General features: G+C 54.9%; 1 protein-coding gene across 1 annotated transcript in view; it reads right to left on the reverse strand.

Moving 5' to 3' along the window:
• CUX1 (cut like homeobox 1) overlaps window positions 1-26,496 on the reverse strand; it is a 338,009-nt gene that overhangs the window by 251,790 nt on the left and 59,723 nt on the right. The window contains 1 exon segment of the mRNA XM_045994176.1: window positions 10,602-10,712. Within this exon segment, the coding sequence (XP_045850132.1) occupies window positions 10,602-10,712 (111 nt within the window).

Below are 26,496 nucleotides of genomic sequence, written 5' to 3' on the forward strand. Positions count from 1 at the left end.
ATATATCACATAAAGAATGTTTAAACCCAGTTACACGGCTTGGTGTACCAGAGAACGAAGTCACTGCAGGTCAAATCCTACACTGAGGCCTGTGAGTGGGGCTCAGGGGAGACATGGGGGCGCCTACCTTCTGGATCTTTCTGCCTAAGTGGCTACCCCCTCAGACAAGCTCTTGAAAGCAACGTGGACCAGGGTCTGTTTGGTGCAAAACCTTTCTAGGGGTGAAATGTGTCCCATCCCTTACAAATGCAAGGTCTGCGTGGCCCGACACGAAGGCGACGGGGAAGGTGTCGGGCTGTCAGCAGCTGTCCAGCTTCAGGATACTTGTCCCAGAGGCTCTCTACGGCGGTCTCTTTAAAGCACCCCAGGTGCAGAGTCAGTGAGGAGATGAGTAAATGGGGGGTCCACGCGGGGGCCCGGTTGGCCTTCTGGGGCTGGAACAGTGAGTGAGGCAGGGAACCACCAGGAGGGGGCTCCGGCAGCCGGCAGGTGCATCGGGGGCAGTCATCCATGCCCTGGGGAGGCTAGCTGCTGGGGCCCCAGGGGGGCTAGCTGCTGGGGCCCCGGGGGGAAGGGGAGGGCAGCTCCGCGAGCTCCTCCATAAAGGCTCCCCGAGGACCTGCTCCAGCAAAGACCGGTGGCCACTTGGCCTGGACTGACCATCTCCCACCAGCTTCGCTGCTCATGAGCTGTGCTTCTTCCTCCTTCTCTCTGGGCCTGTTTCCCTCTCCTTGCGTTGGAGATAAGCTGTGTCCCTGCAGCGACTAGAGCCCTCCGAAAAGAGTTACCCTGGGACACCCACTCCACACACAGCAGGATCACCATGACTCCTCGCTGGATGCAAAACAAATTCCAAACGGAAATCCCCCAGAGGTCAAGTACACGGGACAAGCTAGGAAAGGGCAGCACCTAAGTCTGGGGCCTCCGGGGAAGGGCCCACTCTCCAGAGGCCCGGAGCCTGGACACTCAGCATGCCATCGCCTCCTCGCTCCGATCAAACCAGAGAGGAGACCTGGCTGGCCCACCTCTCCAACCCGGGCCTCGACAGAGCCAGAATCGGGGCTGGAGGGTCCAGATTCCCAACAAAACACTCCTGGAACTCTACTGACGACATCCCAAGGTCTTTGGTCTTCTGGTAAAAACACGGGGCTCCAGACAAAATTACTCTACTCTGCACAGCAGGCTCGTGATGCTCCTTGAAAACTTAACTTTTCATGCAACTCCAGGTCTGCGAGTTCAAACCGAGAGCTGGCATGTCGGTGCCTAATCAATGTACAGGGGTCAGTCACACCCACCCCGGCCCGCAGTCCCCTACCCCCTGGCGAGGAAAGAAACACTCGAGACGACAACTGTCAGGGGCAGCAGGACCTGCCATCCCACTGTCTCTTCCTCAGCTGACATTACTGCAAGACAGAAAGTCAGCTTCTAGAAGCTGAAGGGAGACAGGGTCACACAGTGGTGACAACCTCGTTCTCAGGGGCCTGCTGCCTGGTAGGCAGGTGGCTGACACGCCATGAAGTGGCACTCTTGTCACCCCCCCCCCCAGGGTGACCGCGAGGGGCCGCGAGGTGTCTGTAATGCACTCAGCAGAATGCTTTGCTCTTGGGAAATAATAAATATTAATCAACAGTTCGCCACAATTCCAACCAAATCGAATGGCCTTCACATTTAGTCATCACGCCTTACAACCGGAGCCCAACAAAGGGGTCTGTGGAGAAGACCCTCCCCGGAACGACCTCCATTCAAAATGCATCTCCTGGGAGGCCAGTGACCAGAAAGACACATTAGGGGCCAACGAGCGAGCCCAGCCTGTGTGTTTCCCTCTATGCACGCACGGCCCGAGCTCTGCCACGGGAGAGGGAGACCACCATCTCCATACATATGGAGCGATCCTGTTTTCATTTCGTTTAATCCACTCAAGTCTGCAACAGAAACCAGGCCTCTAGTCGCACAGACCCAGAGGCCGACTCTATGCTGTAAGAGGATCCCGAAATGTTCGCATTCCTTTATGGCCTTAAAATACACTCAGGAGGGACGCCTGGGTGGCTCAGTCGGTGAAGCGTCTGCCTTCGGTTCAGGTCAGGGGCCCGGGGGCCTGGGATCGAGCCCCGTGTCGCGCTCCCTGCTCGGCGGGGAACCTGCTACTACCTCGGCCCCGTTTCCCCCTCACACTCCCTCTCTCTCTCTCTCTCTCTGACGCAAACACAAATTCTCCTTTCGGAAGATCAGGTTTTAATAATGTACGTACAACACACCGTTTATTGAGCATCTATTATCTGCCAAAGCCACTGTGGATCGTCGACAAGTCGTCTGACTCATCGCGACTCCGGGTAGTTGTCGTCACTCCAGAGTCTGGACAAGAACACGGAGGCCCAGAGAGGTCCTACAGCTCAGCGTGGTGCTGGCCAGACTTCCACACCACCTGCATCTAATTACAGCCTCTTCCGTCTGACAGTTATTAAACTCTCAGATAATTTGTCTCTTATACTCAAAATAGCCCTTTAAAGACTGCAAGACACAGAAGGAAGCGACACACAGGCTCAGGAAGGAAAGGGAACGCCGGCCCTGTCCAAGTTTCAGGGAGTGATCGGGACAGACGGCCCCATGGGGTTCACAGGAAGCAAGCGTGGCCTGGGGTGGCGGTGGGGGTGGGGGGGCTCTCAGACGCCACCCTGCTGCCCCTTGGGCGGGGCTCCTGCGTCACCGACAGCACAGACTGACAGATTAGCCCTCCATTGATGAACTAAGAATTCACTTTTCTGGGCCAAAGGCATTGGAACGAAAGAAGGTATCCCCCAAACTGACCGAACTTCCTAGCATCCAAACCCAACAGCATCCTAGTCTCAGAACGTAGAGGGACCGAATGGGACATCTGAAAGTAGCTGAATGATAAACAAAGATCATTAGGCTTTGAGCTGAAATTTTAGGGAAGCCCACTTCTAAACAACCTGACCAAATTCACTCTTTGGGGGGCGGTTTCTAGCTTTGACTCAAGAACTGCCTAACCCCCCAAAGCGCCCTCACCCCATCCATCCTGACCCGCTCCCCAGTGTCCTGTGTCAGTTGTGACCGCCACCTGACCCATCCTGCCTATGGGCCACGCGTTGGTCACTGTCTGCCTGTCCTTCTATGAGACCTAGAACCTTCTCTCAGTGCCTGCTATCTCCCCGAACCTCAGATTGCCCCTGGCCCCCCGCAAGGGCTCAGAACTACCCTTAAAAGGGAGGGAGGGAGGGAGGAAAGAACAAAGGGCAGACAGGTTTACTGAGAACCTACAATGTGCTCCATCCACCTGAATTCCTTTCACCGGCCCAGGATCCGGGACATGATCCGTCCCGCCCACATATGCGGGTCCGAGTCTTGGAATGCTTAGCGACCCTCATCCAGACCCCGGGCCCGAAAATCCACTGCATCCACTTCCGGCATGGGGCTGGACAGTTAGCTTCCAAGCATCTCACACGCTTCTCACGTGATCCCCTGCAGTATTCCGTAGACGGAGGGGTGAGCACTGGACTCCCGCCCAATCTGCTCGCACCCAAGCCAATCCCCCTGCTCCACGGGCCTCCTGGTGCCTGGAACGCGGGGCGGACAAGAGAGCCACCAGCCACTGACTGACGTGGGGCCGACTTCGCTGTGACCTGCACCCATCACCCCCTCATGCTCGAGGCAGGTTTTCTCACCAAGGGACCCCAAAGAGGAAATAACCTCTTGGGTCGCTAAACTGGCTTACAGTGTTTAATTGGTAACCGTTAAAAAAAAAGCTCACTTTTAATTTTTAAACTTTTTCTAGTTAAAGTCTTATTGTAACTTAACAGTGGGTGATTCTAGAATGATTAAACATCCGAGTTGATTATTTGAGCTTTATAATTTGGCCAGGTACTGGAGTGGCCTTTTGGAAATGAAGTCCGTGCTGCCAAAATGAAAATTCACCAGATACTTCTCTGGGGGGCATTTCTCCAGGGTATCAGAGAGGGCAGATGAATAATTTCCTACCCCTACAAAGAAAGGTATTAAACAAAAACGTTGAAGAGGAAAGTCACATGCTGTAGAGTTTACCCTTTAAAGTACACAGTTCAGTGGTGTCGGACATATTCACAGAGTTGTGTAACCGTCACCACCACCCAATTCCAGAACATTCTCTCCACACCAGAAACAAAACCCTGTGAACATTAGGACTCGCCCCCTTCCCCCCGCAGCCTCTTGTCTACTTTCCTTCTCTACGGATCTGCCTGTTCTTGACATTTCGTATAAACGGAATCATGTGGCATTTTCCATCTGGGTTCTTCTACTTAGCATAATGCTCTCAAAGTTCATCCACGCCGGAGAAGGTATCAGTGTTTCCCTCCTTTTTATAGTTGAATAATACTCCTTTGTACGGACAGACCACATCTCCTTTAGGAGTTCACCTGTTGATGGACACTCGGGGCGCTTCTCCTCTTGGGCTATTTTGAATGACGCCACTATGAACATTCGCGGACAAGATTTTGTGTGGACCTGGTTTGAGTTCTTTTGGAGACAGACCTAGGGGTGGAAACGCCAGGTCACAGGGTAACGCTATGTTTAACATTTTGAAGAATCACCAAGGGAAGGCGTTTCTGAAATTCTTTTTTTTTTTAAATTCTGCGCCAAAAAAAATGAAATTGGAGCATCGAAGACAGTGTTGTTAGCTGCCTGGGAAATGAATCTTGCAGAGAATTTGCATTTTTAAGAATTCTGTTTTGTCAAGAAAAGATTCCTAAATAAATGCCGTAAATATGAAAGGATTTTTAATGTTACAATTGTCGTCAAGTGTCCACGGGACACCAAGTGCATAGGTGGACACGGAGGCCTTGCCCTTCGGAGGCGGAACCGTACTAAAGCTGCCGGTCCCCGGGCCCCCACACAAGCTCTGTGCTGGGGGTGCGGGTGTCTAGCCGGGATCTAGCCTGCACCCTCCAGACCTGCAGCCCTCCCTGAAAGGCCCAAGTCCCGAGGGGCACGTCCGGTGTGCCCTCCTCTGTGAAAGTCACAGTGTGTCGGTCGGCACCACGGGTCTCCAAAGAACGCACTCCCATGTCCTACGAGACATACAGGAATTTACGCTGTTTCCAATCTTTTGTGTGCATTGCTTTTAGAGTCTTAGGAGGACCGAAACCAAAAAACAAAAAGGTGGTTAAAATACGAAACAGCGGTCAACCGGAGTCTGTGCATTCGTAGGAAAACAAGGGTGGAGAATTCGCTCGCTGCTCAACGCACCACATCGCCGGTCGTTGCTAACAGCGTCAAAGCACAGTGAGACGGTCACAAACGCACAGGGAGTCACGTGTAAGCCCAGGGACCGCCCCCCCCCCCCCCCCGACTCCACGCTGCAGTGGCAACACTGGCCTTGCCCGGGACCCCTGCGGGTGCCCCACCCTCCCGCGGGGCCCCGGCCACACGGGCTCAAGGCAGCCCGTGCAGGACGTGTCCATCTGAGCCGCAGCTTGAAGTGACTCTCTTTTTCCAGGCTGAGTCACTCCCTGCAGTGGCTATATAAAGGCTGAGAGGCAGTGACCAAATGCATCTGGGCCTGGGCCACGGCTATATATTACTGCCCACCCCCCTGCCGACTCCTCCTCTCACAGGGAGTGCACAAGGACTCCCGAAGCCGCCAATGTCATCCTACACCCTCCCCCAAAGTGCCCCCAGCTCACCGGCAACAGGGGAATGGGGATCCGGCATGGGAGAACCACAGTGCTCAGGGCCACACTCTCTTTTCTTATTCCCACGGTCCCTCCTGATCAATACAGAGATGACCTTGGCTTTCCTGAAGGAGGTCCCACCCCCAGCCCCAGCCCCAGCCTGGGGCCTCACCTGGCAGAGGCAGGAAGGGACCCACAGGCCTAGCTCCATCCGCCAATGGCACAAAGGTTTCTTTCGGAGTCGTACCTCGACATGATCCTGGACTTTGTACAACAGTCTCCCAAGAATGTAAAATTCAGAAGAGCACTCCAGCCTGGCACACCAGGGGCGAGCTAAGATCGTGCCACTCAGGACAAGGATGCCGGCGAGCAGGCAGTCAGGTCTGCCGCAAAGAGAACATCCCGGTCACGGAGCCAGGTGTGCGGGCTGGCAGCAGGCCCAGGGCCGCCTTCCAGCGTAGACCGTGGCATGCGGCCAAGGGGCGGTGGGTCCTGGTGAGGACCCCAGGTGGCCGGACCCATGATGGTCAGGGCTGTGCCAGGCTCTGTCAGGATAAGCAGGGCAAGACGGGCCCAGCACGTGGGCCAAGAGGGATGCGGAAAACACGACCAGGAATGCAAACGCAGCGGGCCAGGTGTCGTCAAGACAAAATGCTCCGGGCAGCAAGAGCTGTCGAGGCACAAGGACGTCAGGGCACGAAGGACCACCGAGAGCCCCCAAACGGCAGCTCAGATGATTGTGGCCCCTTTGACAGGGAGCATAAATTGAACCCAGTCAAGTCGGGCAGACACGCGCCTAAGAGGGACTCCAGGGCAGCAACTGGACACACAGACAGGACACAGGCGAGCCCTGAATGTGGCTTCATGATGGCCGTGCACCCCGGGTCTTTGCTTCCCCTCTTCTCCTGCCCCTCCCGCCCCATGCAAAGGATGATTCTTCCCTATTGAAAAGAGCTGGAAAAGAACAAACAAGAGCCCGTGCCCTTTGTGGAAGCAAACATGACCCTGAGGACCATTCTTCTGTGAGCCGACCATCCTGTTCCAACAGCGTGGCCGGCGGGCTGGGCCTGTGGTCCCTGGCGAGTGCCCTGGGACCCCACCGCAGGGGCCTGCGCTGCCCTCCACCCCGGCGCCCCGCGGGTCAGGGCACCCACTCAGACAGGGCCCACAGCGCCAGGGCTCAAGTCATAGCTCGGCCGAGTGCTGGGGGACAAGTGTGCGTTCTCGGAAGGTTCCAGCTGTACCTTTCCTAGTACTTCTCAGGCCAAGTCAGGATGTTGTGCTTGCTGGGGAGGAAGATAAGGAGCTCTTCAAGAGTACAGGCAGGACTGTGCTCGGGGGGGGGGGGGGGGGGGGGACACCATCTGGCACATGGAAGGTGTTCAAGAAATATCTGTAAAATGATGACCTATTACCACAAAACAACCCTGGAAATATTCCAGGTTAAAACCACCTGCGTTTGATGTATTGTTTTCAAGTCCCCCGAGCTAGCTTTAAGGAGCAGAAACCTCCACGGGGTATGTTCCAAGTTCACAGCAGCAACGAACAGTCCCAGATTCTAGATGCCAGGCTTGTGCGAAGCCCTCCACACGCTCACGTGCGTAGATACATACACGAATCCGCACCACTCACACACAAATCCACACACACACACACACACACGGCAACCTGGTGAGCTGGGCCCCACCATCACACTTTGGAGAGGTGACAAAACTGAGACCTTGGGAGGCTTAGGAGTCTGCAGAGTCACCTGAGGGGTCTGTATGGAAAGTGACAGAACGCAGAAATGCCCCCATCTTCTATGTTCAACTCTCAATTATTAATTCGAAAGGGAATGGATGCTTTGTTGCAAAGTTAAAATTAAAAACCATTTTTCTTTGAAAGGGACTCTTTTTCTGAATCAAAGCAACGTATAAAACGTTATTTTTGAAGTAACTGCGACGTTCTTCACGTTGACTTATAATCCGGGGGTTAAAAAGATGTCGCAGTAACGTCACCCGACTGTGAACGTATTCGTCTAATGGCAGAAGACGGACACTTTAAGAAAAAGTCCTTCACATGAGAAACCTTCGAGGCTCCGGCCAGCAGGACACCCGCTCCTCAGTGCTCCGGGGTCATCCCGCCTGGAAGGACTACGAGGCCGCCCGCGGAGCCTACCTGCGAGCCCAGCCTGCCCTCTGCACTTGAGCTTTTCCAGCTGCCCTTGGGGCAGGACCAGGCCGGAGAATACAACCTCCCGGTCGGGGAGACAACCCTACTCTGCCTCTTCTCCGGTGCCTGACCCTGCACGCCGGCCCCACTGGCTGTTCACAGACACTCGGAGTGCACGTTCTGCTTCCCCAGAGCAGAGACGGACCGCAGCCTTCTCGTCAGCCGGCGGCACAGCCCTGGCCCGGCTCTGCCACGCCGGCCGCCCCGGAACAAGGGCCCGCTCCTTCTTCCCAGCTCTGGGAGGCGTGAGGGTCCTGGTGTGTGTCTATCCCGGGGAGATGCCTCTCCCGCCAACAAGCCAATTTTTATTTTATTATTATTATTATTATTATTATTATTATTATTATTTTTACCCTTGAGAACAAAGTTCTAAGCAGCCTTACTTTTACACGCCCAATCTCTATAAGAGCTCCCTCGACTGCGTTAACTTGGTCAGGGGAGGGGCGGTCCACCTGTGGGGGAGCCGCAGAAATAACCGATGCTGGGGAAATACCAGGGCCCCCGCACCGAGACCCAGACAGACAACAGAACAGCCCCTCTGGATCGCAGACCCCACATCACCAGATCTGCCCTCCCACACCCCTTCCCTCCGCGTACCCCAGAGGACCCCACTGTGGCTCCCCACCCTACCCCCCGCCCTTCAGCGGCTTCCTCTCTGGAGAAATTCTGGCTGGTTGGTGGTAGAAGTGAACCCACCTTCTCCACCTGTTCTCGCCTCAGGGTTCCCACAGGGACCCACCCAGATTTCAAGGACCGACCCGGGATGGGAAAATGCAAGGGGAGGTGTGGGGCCTGCAAGCAGCTTCCGCCTCCCCAGCCCCCCGGGAACTCCCGCGGCAGCGGGACTCTCCTCCCCGCAGAAGGAGAAGCCTGAGCGAGCACTAGCCTTGACCCGCTGGCAAAGGCCAGAAGCAAGCAGGACGGCAACCTTCCATCCCCTTCCAGGTGTGCTCTGGTCCCGCTTCTCCAAGGAAGACAGTGTCTCAAAACGTGCCTGGCAAAGAAATGCCCCAAATGGCATTTATCACCCAAGCTGCTTCTTCCCCGAGCCGCTCCTATTTACTGGGATCGGGAGAGAAAATGCCACATTTCAGGTGGGGCTTCCTCAAGCTCTGGGAGCCAGCCCCCCGTTGCCACGCCAGCAGAGAGGCTGTCCCCAGAATTTAACAGCTGGGCCCTCAGCGGCAGGAGGGGAAACACATGCCCCTTGGTGGGCTCCAGCCCTGGTACCTGACAGGAGCCTGGGCCTCCGGAGAAACATCCAGGAACGCAATTCTCCGCTCCTCCTCCTCCCAGCACTTACCACAGGACAGGTCACATTTACTTATTGTCTGCTGCCTGGGAAGGATGACCTTGACCTTCTGCTTTATGCTTTCTATGGCAAGTCCTGGACTTACAGTCAGCAAGGGAAGGGGAGGAAGAACCCAGGAGAGCAGACGACAGCTCATCACTGGAACAGTGTGAAGAGTGGCTGGACAGACAGAGGTGAAGGGGGTCGGCCAGGGGACATGGGTCAAGGACAAGGAGGAGAGCTCGGGAAACCCCACGGCTGGACCCTCCAGGAAGGCCTGCTCTGAAACGCCCTGACAGGAGGCGAGCTCCTGGAGGAAGGGAGTCCTGCTGCCCGGCTGCTCCGTGGGCTCTGGTCTTCACTCGAGACGAGGCAGACCATGGAGCACAGCGGCTCCCCGATCCCCACGGGGAAGACGGCGACCCGGCCCCATCGCTGCGGTGCACACTTCTGCTTCGATAACACGTGCCAGAGACGTGTTTAAGGGCGGGGGGGGGGGGGTTCTAAAATGTAAATCCCGTACAGGGACCTGCCCCCAGAGAGCCCCCTTGCTTCCCGCTGGGCCATCCTGCCTTCTCCCCCACATACTTATTCTGGAAACAGAGGGTTAGTTACTCCTCCCCCAAAATGATTCACGACAACACGCCCGCAAACAGCGAGCTACTGTGGCCCACCGGAAAAGGGTCTGCTTCTGAAAGTTCCCACCGTGCCTCGATTTCTCAGGAGTACTGGGCACATCAGTGGCAGCCTTCCCTCCTGACCTGCTCCACGTCCCCCGCAGAGGCACGCCGGCGGCTGCGGTCCGCTCCTACCTGAGCGGAGGGAGCGGCAGGCTGGGGCGAGGGTCCCCAGGCGCGAGAACTACCGCGGCCCAGACCAGCAGAAGCTCCCAGAACCCAATTCCCACGTCTGTTCAACTGTCTCTCAAACACTCCTTGCTTTTCACGTCTTAAAAAGCCTCTGAGAGGGACCAAGGGAACGAGGGGCCTGGGCAACAGACAGGGAAGATGCCGCCCGAGCCCCCCAAAACACTGCCTTTCCAACACGCGCTTACAAGACAGAACAGAAAAAAGGAGCCCGTGAGGAGCACGTCTGCAGTGCCCTTTAAAGCGTATTTCGGGAAACAAGCGTTTCACAGGCCCTACCCGACTAAATGTCTGGTCTGTAGGAAGGATCGGCACACAGCCTTCTCAGATGCGTGCGTCCTGCTGGACGCCCGGATGGGCCACACCGCTGGCCACAAGCCCGCCAACACCCAGCCGGGTCAGTGTCTGCCTCTGGAATGAGCTCGTGCTTTCTCCTGCCCAGACAGCCCCAGGCCCCCACCCGCGGAGGCGCACGCAGTCTGCTGGGGACACAATGCTTGCACCACGGCTCCCGAATACAGACGGGCACGGGGAGACCCCCGCGCCAAGACCCGGACAGTACTGCGGCCTCACCTCTGGAGTGTTCTTCTTGAACTCGCGGCTCTGCTCGATAAGTCGCTTTCTGGACTGCTCGCTTTCATCTTGCCGGTTCGCCAGTACTGTTGCGGTGGCATCGAGTTCCCTCTGCGGAGACACGAAAAGGGAGGACAAGATCGTCATTGCGCTGCGTACCAGAGGAGACCACGTCTGCCTTTGGCAGAACCCAGGAGGGGCCCCCCGTGGCTATGGGGAGTCTCGGCTGCCGGGCGGAGGGGGGCTGGGGGCGGCGGTGGGGAGGAAGTGGACACTGAGGCAGTTCCCCTCCAGTCCATGCACTGGTCCCAGAAAACCCGACTGACTCAGCTCGGTGTGCCCTGTTTCCATGCACACAGACACCTACTTCCAGGACAGAACGTGCCGAAATGTTTTTCTCCACTAAACCCTGAGTCAGGCCAATGCCCAGATGCCATCCCACCGGGAGTGGCTCGTTTCTGTTCCTAACAAGTGTTCTTTCTTGCCCCGTCTCTGGGCCCTGGTTCTTGTGCTTTACTCTGGGCTTCCTGGTGGGGCAATCTGTCTGTCTTCAACCGTGTGGGCTGGGATCTTTGGTGGCACACCACGTCCAGGACTATCCGAATGAGCCTGCTACTTGCTTTCGGGGGGACCTTTAAGAGCCCATTTCCAAGAATCGTGATTTGCAGGATGTGGTCAACGCTGAAAACGAGGCACCTGGAAACAACAGTTTTCCTCCAACTGTTTTCCTCGCACGGACACCCTGAGAGCTGCCAAGAGCAGGTCCCCTGGAAGGGGACCTCTGTCCACACGACAAAATGACACTCAAAGCAGAGACAACCTGTGCCCTGGCCTCGGGAATTCTGGGAGAAGCTGTCAGCAGGACCGGTTTCAAACAAGGCTGCGGCAGATGGGCCCAGAGTGGTGCCCTGGCTGACAGCAGGAGCACAAGGACATGCCGCCGTAGCCACCAAAAGGCCGCTTTTCCCACTGAGTGGCCTTCGTGACTAAAGACACACACCGGCACGTTCTGCTTAGGATACAGTGTGGCTGCTCCAAGTGGCTTCTCTATGGTACGGCCCCTGCCCCGAGGCCTGGCAGAGCAAGGACCCAATCGCAGACCGAAAGGCGAGGGAAATCAGAGACAGAGATCGTCCGCAGACGCCCAGGAAGCACGTGCTTCTCCCCCTCCACGCACCCTCCACCAACCCCACCAAGTCCCGCCTGCTTCCCTTTTGGGCAGAAGTAACCCCAGTAGGTCTGTAGGGCCTCCTGGTGGGCAATCTACTTGTACCCGCCAGGGTGGGCCACTGGCAGACGAGACGACAGGGTGCTGGAGCCAACATCCAGCATGGATTCGACTGGGGAATGGCAGACAGTTTCAAGGGGGGGGGGGGGCGTGCATACACCCCCCACCACCACCACCACGCTCTCCCCTTTCGTGTTTCTGGCATTACAGCAAATCTTGGGCAAACAAGTCCAAAAGAATAACATGGGCTAGGATTCAAGAACAGATGTCAAAGCTACTGCAGAAAAGAGGGAAACACTGCACATTTTGATAGACCACATTTGAAACACATCCCAGTTGAGTGAAGGCAGGAAAAAAAGAGCAACCGAAACCCATGTGGCGCTGCGGGGACGGAGACGGAGAAGAGGGAGCAATCGCAGATAAGCAGAAGGCTTTTCAAAAATATAAACAATCTGGTTAGGAGGAGGACTTCGGCGGCTATATTTAAGCGGCAGCAGCAGAAGTTATAAAAGGAGGCTTCAAGAAGTGGGGAGCAACGCCAATATTGAAGTATGACAGAAAAAGTAGAGTTGATGTTTGGTTCCCATTGCCCGCAGATGCAGAAAACGTGGAGAAAAACAAAGAGCTCGGGACCGCTTTCAAGGAGGACCCTCCTTCCTGGGAGGGGATGGCACCCAGTCTGCCGGAACCACTGGACGCTGGGGACACAGAGGTGACCATGAGACCCGGCCCTGACCACCCCTCCCGATACCTTCCTATCCAGGGGGACTGGTGTGGGGATGGTGGGGACAGTGCCGTGGGAGACATGGAAGAGCCCTGGGGTCCCCACATGTCCCTCTCCCTGGAGCCCAGTGCCCAGAAGCCTCACGGGCACATCTGTCAGAAAGGCCAACTCAGAAGGGCTGAGCCCAGGACAGGTCGCTTGGTGGAAGGCAGCAAACCCACCTTCGTCGTGGAGCCGCGGGGCCAGTGCGCCTGGGGTGACCTGTGCTGGCAGCTGGGGACCCGCCACACTCCCTTCCCCATGCGTGCAGACATATGCACGTCCACATGAGAAACCAACGGGGCGGGGGCCCCAAATTTAATACCACGCCACCACCGCCACCGTGGAAACAGATTGGCACAGCAAGGAGAGGTTGTGCTTGCCCGGTCGGACTTAGGGCTCACACTCTTTGACCGGGTCCGTCGCAAAACCTCCCCCAAGTCCTTATGAAGGACACTGAGGCTTTCTTTCTAAGGCTGTTGGGACAACACGGAGAAGAGACAGCTATTAAACATAAGCCAAATACTGTTTTATTATCTACCCGGCCTGCCTATTCTCCAAGTGTCAAATGTAATGACACATTAACAAGGGAATTTAATGGGTTTAGGAGAGGTGGCGGTGGGGCCCTAAAATACAGAATCCTCAGTCCCTGAGTCACTTAAAAAAAAAAAAAAAAAAAGAGCATGGAGAGTCCCCTCATCTGAAAAGCATGAAAACCTCACAAAGGCGGGGGGGGGGGGGGGGGGGGCGGGTATCCAACAAGACTACATCCACATATCCACTCAAGGACCATTTGGCAATGGTTTAAAAAAAAAAAAAAAAGCCCCATGAGGACTAGGAGACGGGATGATCTTCAAGACATATTTAAGCGAAAAGAGCAAAGTGCAAAACAATGCCTGTCCTGTTTGAAAGGCTCCCTATACATCCCCTTGCCTAAGCTCTGATTGTCTCCAGAAATAGACAACAGATACTTGTAACTGCTTGGCTCTGAGAAGGCTTTGGGTGGGGGGAGGGAGGGGAGAGATGGACACGCCCTTCACCGGACAGCTGACCCTCAAAGAACACGGGTTTGACCTTTGGGGGGCCACTTAGATAGGTGTGGATTTGTTATAACGTGACACCGTAAATGTATTTCCTTTTCCTTATCGTTTCCTTAATAACGTTTTCTTTTCTTTCGCTTACTTTATTGCAGGAATACGGAACGTGACACGTGCGGCCTCCAAATGCGCGTTAGTCGACTATTTAAGCTACGCTCGGGCTCCCACTCAACAGTAGGCTCTGAGTAGTTAAGTTTCAGGGGCGTCTGGAGTTATACGTGGATTTCTGACCATGCGGGGGGTTGGCGCCCCAATCCTCACTGTTCAAGGGTCAACTGTATCTTTTGACTATTTTAGCCGCATGCATGTGTTACATAATTAGAAAACCTGTACTATATGTTAATTTCTTAAATCCCACGAATGTGAAAAAATACAGATTTACATTCAGAAATATATTTTTACATCACGCGTCCCATACACGCGGGTTCGTGATCCCTGCTCGTCCACCTGCCCAGGAGCGGAGGCCTGGAATAAATGACCTCTTGACTCACTCTGGTAATTCAAAAAGGCAGGCCAGCCCGTCCTCTGTCAAAACAACAGCTGTTTCTTGCACAACGCGCTGCGCACTGGCCAGTCTCGGGGCTTAGGAACGAGGAGGAGGTGGCCAGTTGCAGAAAATACCACTCACCGGGGCCAGGACTTTCGTGGGGAAGGGCAGAGGAGGGCGTCCCCTCGAAACGATTTAGAAAGATTCTAAACACCCGACGGCCCCAGGTCCAAAGGGACGGGGAGATGTCAGGGCTGGCGGCAAGCCCATGGGCACTTCCAACGAGGCCGAAGGAGGTGGAAATCGTCCTGGGAAAGCGTCTTACATGGACAGGCACCTGGATGCAGAAACTGCAATTTTTGTTCCAAGCCAGGAGGTGACGAGGTCCAGAGCGAGACCAGTGGCTTTGGAGCCAAGGCTGTGTGTGCGCAGGCACAGTCCTTGCTGGGAGACCCCGGGGGCTGCCACGGAGCTGTGGATGCCCACAGTCTTGCTTGCCTCGCTGCTAAGAATTTCTGGATGCTCTTCCTCTGTTTCGGACGGCTCCTCCAAGGGCAAACTCCTAACGTTTTCACTTTCTCTCTGCTGGAACTCCTGCCTCTCAGCCAGTGTTAAAGATGTATTCGCCACAAAAATTACAAAGTGCCACTAATTGCCTATTTAAAAGAAAATTTTCCCAAAGAAAACGAGTCTTCCTAACGTCACTGATCAGTCTGAAACTGCTCACCTTTGGAGTATGTACATCCCCTGTTTGTCTATATTTAAACCGGCGGGGGCAGGGTACCCGCAGTGCTTCTCTGAGGCTCCCCTCCTAATGCCCCAGGCCAGGCCTGCCTCGGCCTCCTGCTCCTTCTGGGCTTCTCCCCCAGCATCCCTGGGCTGGAGCAAGAAAAGTATTCTCTGGTTCTTGTCTCTGACTTTCATTCCAAGGATTAGTTCATCTGGTGTTTCCTTCGGGCTCACGCGGCAAGTCGATCAAACAGCAAATCTTGAATATGAATTCAAAATGGCTTTCTTGGTGACATCACGAGGACTCAAACAAAAAGGACAAGGCAACCCCAGTTTCTGCATGGGGTAGCCCCCGGGCTTTTTCTGCTTCCTTTCCAGCAACAAGGTCAGGGGGACCAACGAAGGTGCTCTGGCTAGACAGGGCCGTAAGGAGCCCAAGCCCACCGACCAGCCTCCTTCCGTCACGCCCCCTTGCCCAGCCCCCTACACAGAACATCTGAAGACCTTCAGACAGTGGCCTTGGAGAAGCCTGGTTTGCAATCCAGGCTCCATCCCTGCTGTAACCTGTGTGGTTCTGGGCAAATGACGTTCCCTCTCTGGAGATAAAAATTAAGATAAGCATGCTCAATTCGTGGCACGGGACGTGATCCATCAAGAGCACATACTATCCTGTACTATCAGACCCACACACTTGACCGCGCACTTGACCTCGGTGGCCCGAACTCAGCCTGCCACCCAGGACAGGGGCTCCAGGGATGTACGGATGAATCAGAAGCTGACTCTGACCTCCAGGTGCCCACGGTCCAGCCAAGGAACCAGGCAGGCATAGAAGAGCAACAAGACAGAAGGGGCCGGGCCCAAGGAACCAAAACTGAGCAGAGGTTTGGGAGAGGAGAACAGAACTTCCACCAAGAAAACCCTCCAAGTTTTCGCGGAAGATGCCCATCTTGGCTGGGGCCCGTGGGTGGGAGGGGCTAGGTCCCCATTACCCTCCTTTTTTCCCTCCCTCTCCTCCCCCGGGGCTCACGGAGTCCCTGGCACAGCCAATGGGGTAGGTGCTGTCAGGGATCAAGAATGGGGCTCCGAGGAACCAGGAGCCTGGTCAGCAACACCCACCCCCGGGTGGGGGTGGCAGAGACCCAAGAGGAACAGGCCAACACGGAAATACGTGGGTTCAAATAGAAACGTAAAGGCCATGTCCCCAAACATGTCCACCAACAGTGACCAAGACACCCACCGCAAGCGGACAGGAAGGTGTGCACACATTTCAAGTGCTCGTATATGCACGAGATGCCTCTGGAAGGCTCTATAGGTACAAGATGTCGGTACCACTCTCTATCCTAGGAGGAGAATGGACAAGCTGGCCAGTGGCCAGCAGGGAGAGCCTCTCACCTTCTCCCCTTCATACCTTTTGAATTCTGAGCACTAACTGTAGTGACGTCTGCTAAAAAGTACACCTTTATCTTTCCAAATCTCCCTTCCTTTCCCTGTACAGGGATGCAGGCTCTGATGGACGGATAAGGAAAAACTGACGGCCTCCCCCACCCCATTCCCGGACCGCTGCTCCCCGCGGAGCTGCAGGAAGTGCATTTTGTTCTGTTGGTGGGTACGTGCACTGACCAAAGGCGATATTTAAAGGAGAACCTTGCAGATCACCCGGAGTAAATGCTACAGCTTTCGCTTGCTTTCAAGTTCAGATAGAAGACCAGGTCTGACCTGTTTCCCAGGTGCCCTCTGCAGACACCTGGCCCTCATCCATCGGTTTCAAGCTCACCATCATTGAATTCAAAGCGAGTGCCACCAAAGTCTGAGTCCCGGCTCCAGGATTCTGTGATGGGATGCCACAGAGCGGTCAGCAGCGAGCACTCCTCAACGAAGCCGCGCTTGCCACAGAAGTGACACGGCCTGCAGCAGGAACCCTACCCACGCAGGGGCAGTGGCTGAACTGAACGGAGAAAAACGGCACAACTAAAGGCAGGAAGGCAGGGATCCTGGAGTCATACAGGGGGTCCAAGACTTAGGCGCTCAGCATTCCCCGGGGGCACCGATGACCACGGGAGCTGGGGGAGCTGTACGTGTGCGGGTGACACACACACCCCCTCCAGGACAGAGAACACTGCCCAGATCTGAGCTTGTCATTCCCTGCTCAGAGCCTCCAGTAGCTTCCTAGGGGGCCTCAGATAAGACTGGCAGGGCACACGGGCCTTTTCTCTGCTGTCCCCAGAGGGCCTGGCCCCCCTCCTTTCCCTTGGAACCTCAACACCGGCTGTTCCCTCTGCTTGGTGGCCTATCCCTGCTCCCCACCATCAAACTGTCAGATCGCCAACTGAATACCACTTTCCCAACCCCATCCCCCTCCACCCCACCCCGGAAGAGACTGTAAGGCGGGTGAGCCCAGCTCCCCAGACCATGGGGCAGCAACCCTGGGTTGCAATTCCGCGTGTGCGTGCCAGTGTGCAAAGTCGGTGTGTCTCCCCACGGGCCGTAAGCTCCAGCAGGGCCTGCCTTTGGCTTGCTACAGAATTCCCAGCACTTTACATGGTGCTGGGGTACATCACAGGCAGGCAGTCAATATTTGCCAAATGAAAGAATAAGCTTAAAAAAGACGAAAGGAAAAAAAAAAAAAAAAAGGAAGGCAAAATGTACCAGAGAGGGGACAAATTTAACAACTGTAAGGCCTCCAGTCAGAGAGAGACACAGCTGCAAGCACGGAGGCCCTGAATGGCAGAGAATGTTCCGGAACAGTTCAGCAGACTGGGGGCTGAGGAGGAGGGGGTCAGGCAGACAGAACCGGCTTCTTAAAAGGCAGGATGGATGGGGAAGGTGGCAGGGGGTCCTGGAGGAGACCCACACTCCCCTCTTGCTCAGCCTCCAAGGATCCTGGGCCGAGCCCGAGAATGGTACCATTTTATGAGAATTAGGATCATTTGCCCAAGAGGGACTCCTTCCTGACGGAGCCACCCTGGCAAGCTTACCTAGCAGCCCAGGAAGCCACTTTCATCAGCGCTCCGTGCGAAGACTGCGGAACGGGAAAACAGGTGGGAAACGTCCATCCTGACAGTGCTTTGGGGTAAGTAGACAGCAGCAAAGCAGACATGGGGTCCACTGTTGCAACTCGTCCGCGCCCTGTGACAAGGGCTCCCAGAAGAAAGCCCAGGAGGGGTCCTGGGGAGCAAGTGCTCTTCCCAGGGCAGGGAGCGTGCTATCTGGGGGCGGCCCTGTGGAGCCCAGCTCCTGGCAGGGGCTCAGTAAACGCCGGCTAAGGAGAGGTGAGCTTCCTGGGTGAAACACACACCCGCCCTGTGGGTCTCCAACTCAGGGAGCAGAGAGGTGGGCGTGTGGACAAGCCAAGGGAACTGCCTCCAGTTCAGGTTTCTGGCTCGGGGCTGGCATGGGGCGGGGGGAGGCTGAGTCAGAAATAGCGTGCAGCCCCATGCAATGAACGCAGCTCTTCCTCTCCCAGCCTGGAGATCAGAGTCCCGGAGCAGGACACAGCCTTCCGGCCGGATCCCCACACCCTAGTGGCCGAACTCCCAGTGTGGGTGTCCCACCACGAGGTGCGGGGGTCCTCCTCCCCGACATCCCTCAAGAAAGACAGGAGCTCTGTGCACAGTGTGCACACGGACCGGCTGAGCTCTCTAACCTAAAGCGGGAACACTAATACACATCTCACCGGGCTGCCACACGGATTAAACAGGGTAAAATGCCCACTATGAGGACTATGGTCGGTTCTCTTCTCTCCCTATTCAAGCGGATCCCGCCTCATGTAAAGACTGTTCCCTCGAGATCCTTTTACCCTGAAGATGGTATGGGTCGTCTGATACGTACTCAGGACTTAGCCAGTCTGGGACGTGACCTAATATTATTAATTCCTGATCTAGGAAATCCAAATAAAACGATTTATTCCAACACAGATTTACTGCCTGTCGCTGCCCCGTCTGAAGGCTACACCCCCACCAGGGATGGAATGGCGCGGGGAGGGGGGGGGGCGAGCAAACAGTGGTGCGGGCAAGGTGCCTTGGTGTCAATGTTTAAACAGAATTTTCAATCAAGTGAATGCGATACCGACTCAGAAAATAAAAAGTGAATAAAAGCAAATACCCTGGCCTAAACAAAGGCTATGAGTACAAGGTTCTCACACAAGCCCTTTTTGAGAAGTCCTCGGGATGGAGAAATTTCAACCAAGACTTTGTTTCTTTTTTGTTTTTCACCCCGTTGCAAACCCACTATGCAAAGACAAAAATGCCAGATGTATCCAACAAGCATTGCGCTACATATAATACTTGCCAGACTCTCATTTAAACAGTGAGACATGAGAGACGGCGTCTCGGTGATGCATAATGAAAGGGAGACGGATCAGAGCACCGGTGCGGCGGGGAGGAGGCCCGTGTAGCCGGGGGGCTGCGGCGGGGAGACGGAAGGACGCCTTTAACCCGAAGGAGAGGGAGTCTGCTTTACATACTGACCAAGCCAGAGGAAACTGCTGATATCTGCCCAGTTCTGGGCAGTAAAAATGTCTGTTTCCTAAGTAGCCTTCTTTACCGCTCTCTTTGGCTCTATTATACAAAATGAAAATCTGCCCGCCAGCCTCCACCTTGTAGACACATGGCCCCACATGGCAGGAGTGCTCGCCCCCTCTCCCGTCCTAGACTTCTCCGGAGAGCCCCAAGGAGGCTGCCTTCCTCCTCTCCTGGCCTCTCCACCTTGTCCTTGCTGTCTAGTTCTCTCTTTGCTTGGGCTCACTACTGCTTTCTCCCCCCGCGTCATTCTCGGGTTGCAGTGAGGGCCTCCTTGGCTAAACGCCTTGTCTTGTGCCTCCTCTGTGTTTCCCCAGGCCACAGCCTCCATGTCCGTCCCCCTGCAGTCCCCCTGCAGGACCCATACCGGGGACGGCTGCTGAGGTCCAACCTATTGGCACCGCCCCCAACCCTGGGGGCTCGAGATGCACTTGAAAGTGAAGCAGCCACATGAGCTCTGGTCACCCCACATCACAGATGGGGAGACTGAGGCTGGGCAGGTAAGTGACTCGCCTTTGCTAACAAACACCCTGGGAATACAGCTCCCTTGACTTTGGGACATCCATCGTCCTTCTTACACTTAGTACATATCAGGACATGTGTTTTAAAACCAAATGAGATGGGGAACCTGGGTGGCTCAGTCGTTAACCGTCTGCCTTCGGCTCAGGTTGTGATCCCAGAGTCCTGAGATCCAGCCCTGCATCTGGCTCCCTGCTCGGCGGGAAGCCTGCTTCTCCTTCTCCCACTCCCTCTGCTTGTGTTCCCTCATCTCTCTCTCTCTCTGTCAAATAAATAAAATCTTTTAAAAAAATAAATAAAACCAAATGAGAACTTGTCACAATTTTAAAACACCCACAACACTTGGATCCGGGGTGTCTGCGGTCTAGCTCTGGCTGCGGGACAGGAGATGGGTGGGTGTCAGAGAGAAAAGACATCTCGAACACCCACCGCTGCATTCAGGATGCAGAGAGGCTGCCCTGTCAACCAAGTAACTGGGCCCCGGGACCAATTAAGTGAAGGAGGGGGAGGACCGGGAACTGCACTAGCCCCAGCAGCCACTAACCAAGTGTGGCTACATCCACTGAAATTAGAGGTGCCGTTTCTCCACTGCAGTAGCCACATTTCAAGGGCTAGTGGCAACAACACGGTGACACAGGTGAGCACCATTCCATCGACGCACTGCACTCTGCTGGTCTAGAAACTCTCCGGGCTCCGGGGGGACACTGTTCACTGCTACACGACTGACATTAGCAGGTGGATGAAACTGACAAGTAGCCGGTGGGATCCGCCGAAAATACACCAACCACATAGGGGTCGGGGGTGGAGCTGAGAGCTGGAGCCGGACCGGGAAGACCATCTCCATGGAAGCTGAGGTTCTCCACAGTAAACCCCGCGCCACCCCTTCCCCGTGCCCCAGCTTAATGCACCTGACTTTCTCCAGCAAACAGGAGGGAAGGTCATGGGCTAAAAATGAAGCAGGGACAGGAAAAACGTGTTCGAATCTCAAAAAATAATTAAGCCGCTGCCAGAGGAATAGCTCTGATCTCATCTACGCTGGTAAACGTTTTTCTTCCTAAAGTATTTGTTTCAGAAAATAAAGCCTTTAATTTGAATGCTTTAGGAGCCAAAATTTCTGTCTGTTGAAATATTTGTTTCTATTGGTTGGCAGGCATCAATTTGTTAGGGCACCAGCCACCCTGGCAACGGTTCCCTTCCACTTCTCTGGGAAAATGCTGGGCGGCAAATCATCCACTACCCCGCAGCTCTCGCTCGCCCGCGCTCGCTCGCTCTCTCTCTCTCTCTCTCTCTCTCTCACTGTTTGGGCTATCCCAGCCACAAACATCGGCCGGCACAGACACAGGCCGTACAACAAGCCAACCAGCCAGTGCCTCGGCTGGGACAGAGCTGCTCTGAGGGTCGGTGGGAATATACGACTGGACTTGGGGGGCAATCAGCTGATTTTGATGATCAGAACCAGCGCCCGTTTCATGTAATTATTTTCGCGAGTGGGAGAAGTCCTGTCACCCAACTGTGGGTGATTTTTCCACACAGCTCCCCCACTCCGTCTTTTATGGCACGAATGAGGTCTAGGAAGCAAGCAGCTGGAGAATTTCTGGGCAGCCAGGCTCCATCCTGCCTACCAATCGCCAGGTCGCCAAGACACCCCGAGCCTCGGTCTGCTCATCTGTGAAACACACCACCCACCCAGGCTCGCCGGGCTGCCGGAAAAGCACGTGGCATGAAGGATAAGAAAACCTCTGGGAAGTCAAAACGGCTCCCCCCAAAATGGCAGCTCTTAACTTTCTCCTGCAAGGGTGAAGTATCCTCCAACGTCCTTGCTTAAGCCTTTTTGGCTCGCTACGGGGGCGGGGGGGGGGGGGGGGCGGCGCTGAAGAGACGGATCATGAAAGTTAAAAGCTATCACAGTTACAGGTGAAGTGCTAATAACTTCATTTTGAAACTGTCAGGTTGGGTTTTTTTACAGTCACAGCTGTGGCTTGCACCAGAACTCTACCTGTAGCTGTGTTCCCTTCTCACATTTTAATTAGCAAATAAAACTCCGCAAAAGCTCTCAGAAAAAAAAAAAAAAATTTTTTTTTAAACTGCAGTTTAGAAGGAAAAGTTTTTTTTTTAAAAAGATGGCCCAGTAGCTCCTGGGGAAAAGCAGACCCGTAACGGGCATCGACCCACGTCTCGCGTCCACATCACTAGAGCTGCGTACGCGAGGCCAAGAGATGCCACCGTGGAGCCAGCTTCGATCTTGTTTTTGCAGTTAATTTTCGAGATTTGGGGTGCCGTGTTCAGCGAGCAAGGTTTACAGCATCCTGCCATTGGCTGAGAATTGATGCCCGCCAGATGGCCCGGCAGAACGCATGGCAGAGAACGCGAACGTCGCCTGTGATTCCTTCACTCTCTCCTGGCACGGTGCTGCGGGCCGCTGTCGGGAAATCTGGGTGCTGGGCACCAACAGGTGACGCGACATGAGGGCTCCTGGTGCCTACAGCAGAAATGGGACTCGAAGGGGGCCATTTAAATCCTCTAAGAGTCTTGCCTCAAGCTGTGCTAGATGGATGGGATCCCCAGGGCAGAAAAAGGGGGGCTCTGTGAGCTGCCCTGCCACGTGCTGCCACCAGTCTGCCCACTCTGGGCACTGGAATGACAATTCCTGTCACCAGCTGCACTCCATCCTGTCCAGGGAACTTTCTGGAAAAGAGCTGGAGAGATGCTTTAACTCAGACTTCAGAAAGCCAGCTAAAGAGCTTTCACTAACTAACACACAGAACTGATAAGCACAACCACGACAAACTATGACTAACTATACAGTGGGGTTCACGCTCAGCCGGGGCAGCCCCCAATGCCCTCTGAGCTCTGAGCCAGTGTGAACAGTCCCCTCTTCGTCCCAGGGCTTGACTCCCCGGTCTCCACAGGGCCGCATGGGGTGCAAAGGATTTTTTTTTTTAAGATTTATCTTCCCCCCAAAAAGATTTATCTATCTTAGAGAGAGGGTGCAAGTGGGGGGAGGGGCAGAGGGAGTGAGAATCCCAGGCAGACTCCCACTGAGAAGGGAGCCCGTCGTGGGGCCCGATTCCAGGACCCCGAGATCATAACCTGAGCCAAAACCAAGAGTCGGACACTTAACCGACTGGAGCCACCAGGCGCCCTGGGAACGGCTCCTGAGGCAGGAAGCGAATGCCAGTTACAAAGCATTCTGATCTCCCCGTGACTGCTCCAAGTTCAGGTTCTCCACACCTGTTTTTCCCTGACTCTATGTGTCCTTTCTTAATTGCACAGACGCCACTTGTCTCAGCCCAGGAATGACAGTTCTCTGTACCCCACATTCTTGGTTCTCTACGGCTGCACCTCTTATGACTTCTCGAGAGACACAGGGGGCGAGAGGGTTCTAGTTTGGGGGCAAAGGGCAGCTCCCCGTATAGCATGATCTACAAAAGGACACGTCCCACTTGACCCCACTGGCCCTCTCAGAGATACTGAGACGTCACCCGTGCGGCCCCAGGAGGCAGCTCCACCCAAGTAGCCCCGCTGACACTCTGGCAACTTCTCCGCCCGTGGCCCTGCATCACAGGCACTGACGCACCAGCAGCAGCCAGCATCCTTCCGTGCCAGCAAACACTCAGTTCTGCCAAGCTGATGTAAACACAAAGGAAATATTGCCGCAGATCCACAACGATGATCAAGATCGTCACTGATCACGAACAAAAACCATCAATTATGTTTCGTATACTCCACGGGTTCTGGGAAGTGCGGCAACATATTTATCAAGGTTTTCAACAAGAGCTGAGATGAAAGAGGGTTTCCTGGTTTACTCCGGCCTCTGCGCCCGTCCTTCTAAGTGCCTGCGTAATGGGTCCCACTGAGTTGCTGGGCACCTGTACTCTACTTTAGAAACTGGACGTGATCACCGAGCGCGAAAGCCCGTGTGGCTGCAGTGGGAGCGCCTGGACCAGGGGAGGGCCAATGGGTCCGACGGGAAGAATCCACCAGTATCCAAAAGACTCGGAAGAAAGGCTATGACCAGCTTCACAGACAGCTGGATCAGCGCTCCAGGAAACTGCCGCCCTCCCACCCAGCGCGTGGTCATTTTACTAACCACACTCATCGGGGAGTTCCCGAGCTCCCCGTGGGAAGCACAGGGCGCCAAATGGCCAACACGCAGAACTCGCGCTCGAAGAGCTTCCGACTGTACTGGGAGGCGGATCACTGCAGGACAGGTAACCAGATGACCTGGGAGCTGAGAGGGAGAGAGGAGACTTCCTGGCGGCAGGACCGGAGGTGGCCGTGAGGGTTGGGGGGGACGTCATGTGGCGGGAGCAGGGAGAGGAGGAGGATTCCAGAAGGCCTAGGGCGGGCAGAGGTAATAAAACCAGCTGCCTCTAGTTTTCACAGACTCGTGCACCATCACATCCCTTGTTGTTTTAATCACCACGGGGATCCTGTGACACGGTCATTACGGCCCCTCTGCCCGTGAATGAGGACGTGATGGTAAAGGTCACCTGACCAAGAACACACTGTCGTGCGGGGAGAGTTCAAGGCAGTATTTTCTACACCTAAATCTGCTCCTTCCATGCCAGCAAAACACTCTCAAAAAGCACAACAGGCTTGGGGCTGGCACAGGGACAGCGGGCTCCGAGGGCATAGAGGGCAAGAGCTCTGGGGCTCTGTCCTGGGCCCCGAATGACTCTGTGCTGAGTCAGTGTGTTGCTGCTTCTCCAGCCTATCGGTGATCCAAGCAGTTCTTCCGAAAGATCATTCTGGCAGCGACGGGAAGAAGGCACTGGAGGGAGGGGAGGCTAAGAGTGGGCCCAGCGATTCAGCAGAGGAGCCACAGGACAAGAGGCAGGGTCGCCAAGGGCTCCAGACGCCCAGCCCGAACGCCTGCAGAGCGGGCAGCCGCCCAGCGATGTCTGCGAGGAGATCAAGAAAAAGGAAAGAAACAAGAACTGTCTCTAAATTAATCCTGAATCAGCTTCAGTGGATAAAGTAAATACAGGAAGCAGCCCTGAGAAGAGAAAATAGGATATACTAAAATGGAATTAGGAGCCTGGCATTGAAGACCGTGGAGACTGGCCCCAGCCCAGCTGCTGCCAGCTTGTGCGCGCGTTCCCGCCCCCACCATCCCCCACTGCCCCCCCAAACCCCCCACCCCGGCTTTAAATACTCAACGGGGGTCCCGGAGCCAATCGGCGTCGGACCTGTCAAAGCTGACTGCTGGAATAAAAATGGAAAGGCCGAGTGGCAGCCGTAACATGGAATTTCCTTGTTTTTATTAGTTTAAGACTCTTAAAGAGTAACTTTTACATTGGGGAAAACTTTTCAAATATGTACTACTTGAAACTTAGATCCAGTTACTTCTCACATGTTTTCAATCACTCCGCTTGCCAATTTTACTAGTTATCAAAAGACATTTGTGGTTTAAAAGCAGGGGAATGGGCTTCCCCCTCCCAGTACATCTGCCCTTCCTGGGGTGACCTCAGCCCGCTGGATCCCTAAGCCGGCCAGCTGCCAGAAAGGGCTGACGGGCCAGCCCGGGCTGTGCTACCGGATCTCACAGCTGGAGGAGGACTACAGTGGTTCAGTTCCCAGTGCCCACACTGCAGGGACACCTGGGTAAGGATTTTTTTTTTTTTTAAACAAAAACTGGTAACATCCAGCTTTTTGCATGACTGTAGCTACACGGATATGTCCAGGAATGGGAGTTGGTTACTCAATTTTCAGTTCCTGTAGCTAAACCTCTGGAGGTCTGGCGACGATCATAGGGCTGGTCGGGCTACCTTCTGGTGATCACTCAACACAGAAGCTGGGCAGCCAAAGACTGAACCACGCACGATGACCCACGTGTGATCTTTAAACCAGCAAAGCGGCACAGGCCTCACCCGTTCACCGTTGGAAACTGTCTAATAAACTAAGTGCTAGCTCCAAATTCATCAGGAGCCCCTTGTTCCGGTCTCACTGTGTTGGCCAAGCACAGGCTGGAGTGGCTAAGCTTCCAAGGGTGGCAAACCACACAGCCGTCTCCAATCAAATGACGTTCAAGTCTGTGCCGTCGCCCCAGAGGACAGAGGCAGTTTAAAACCTCATTAAAAACAGAATGAAACATACACAGGTGTCCTAAATAGCTGGCTTGGTATCAGCTCAGAGCGAGGCGCACTGGGGTGTACTGGCTGGAAGGAGGCTCACTGCCCCCCTCCATGCACTCAGTACTCCCCACTTGGTATCATGTGCGCGACATACAGCCCCTTCCCATGCACTCGGGGGACCCCGTGGAGGCAGGTTGCCTCCCCCGGGGGCCAGGCTGCCTCTCTGCGGCATCAAGGATAAATACTATGGACCCCTCAGGTGAGAGCACTGGGGTGGCAAACGGGCTGTGGGTCTGTACATTTCTGGTATGAATATGTCCTTCCCCACAAACACGACGAAAAGGCAAACAAATGCTCTTAAGCGGAAAAACTTCAGATGTAGTTTGTTCAGCACCAGCTCCAAATTCCCGGCATAAACATTTATTTTTAATCGAGCTGCATTTTTTTTTTTTTTTTCATTTAAAAACCTGTTAATTCC

Source organism: Meles meles, chromosome 21, assembly GCF_922984935.1.
Source record: "Meles meles chromosome 21, mMelMel3.1 paternal haplotype, whole genome shotgun sequence".
Taxonomy (NCBI): Eukaryota; Metazoa; Chordata; class Mammalia; order Carnivora; family Mustelidae; genus Meles; species Meles meles.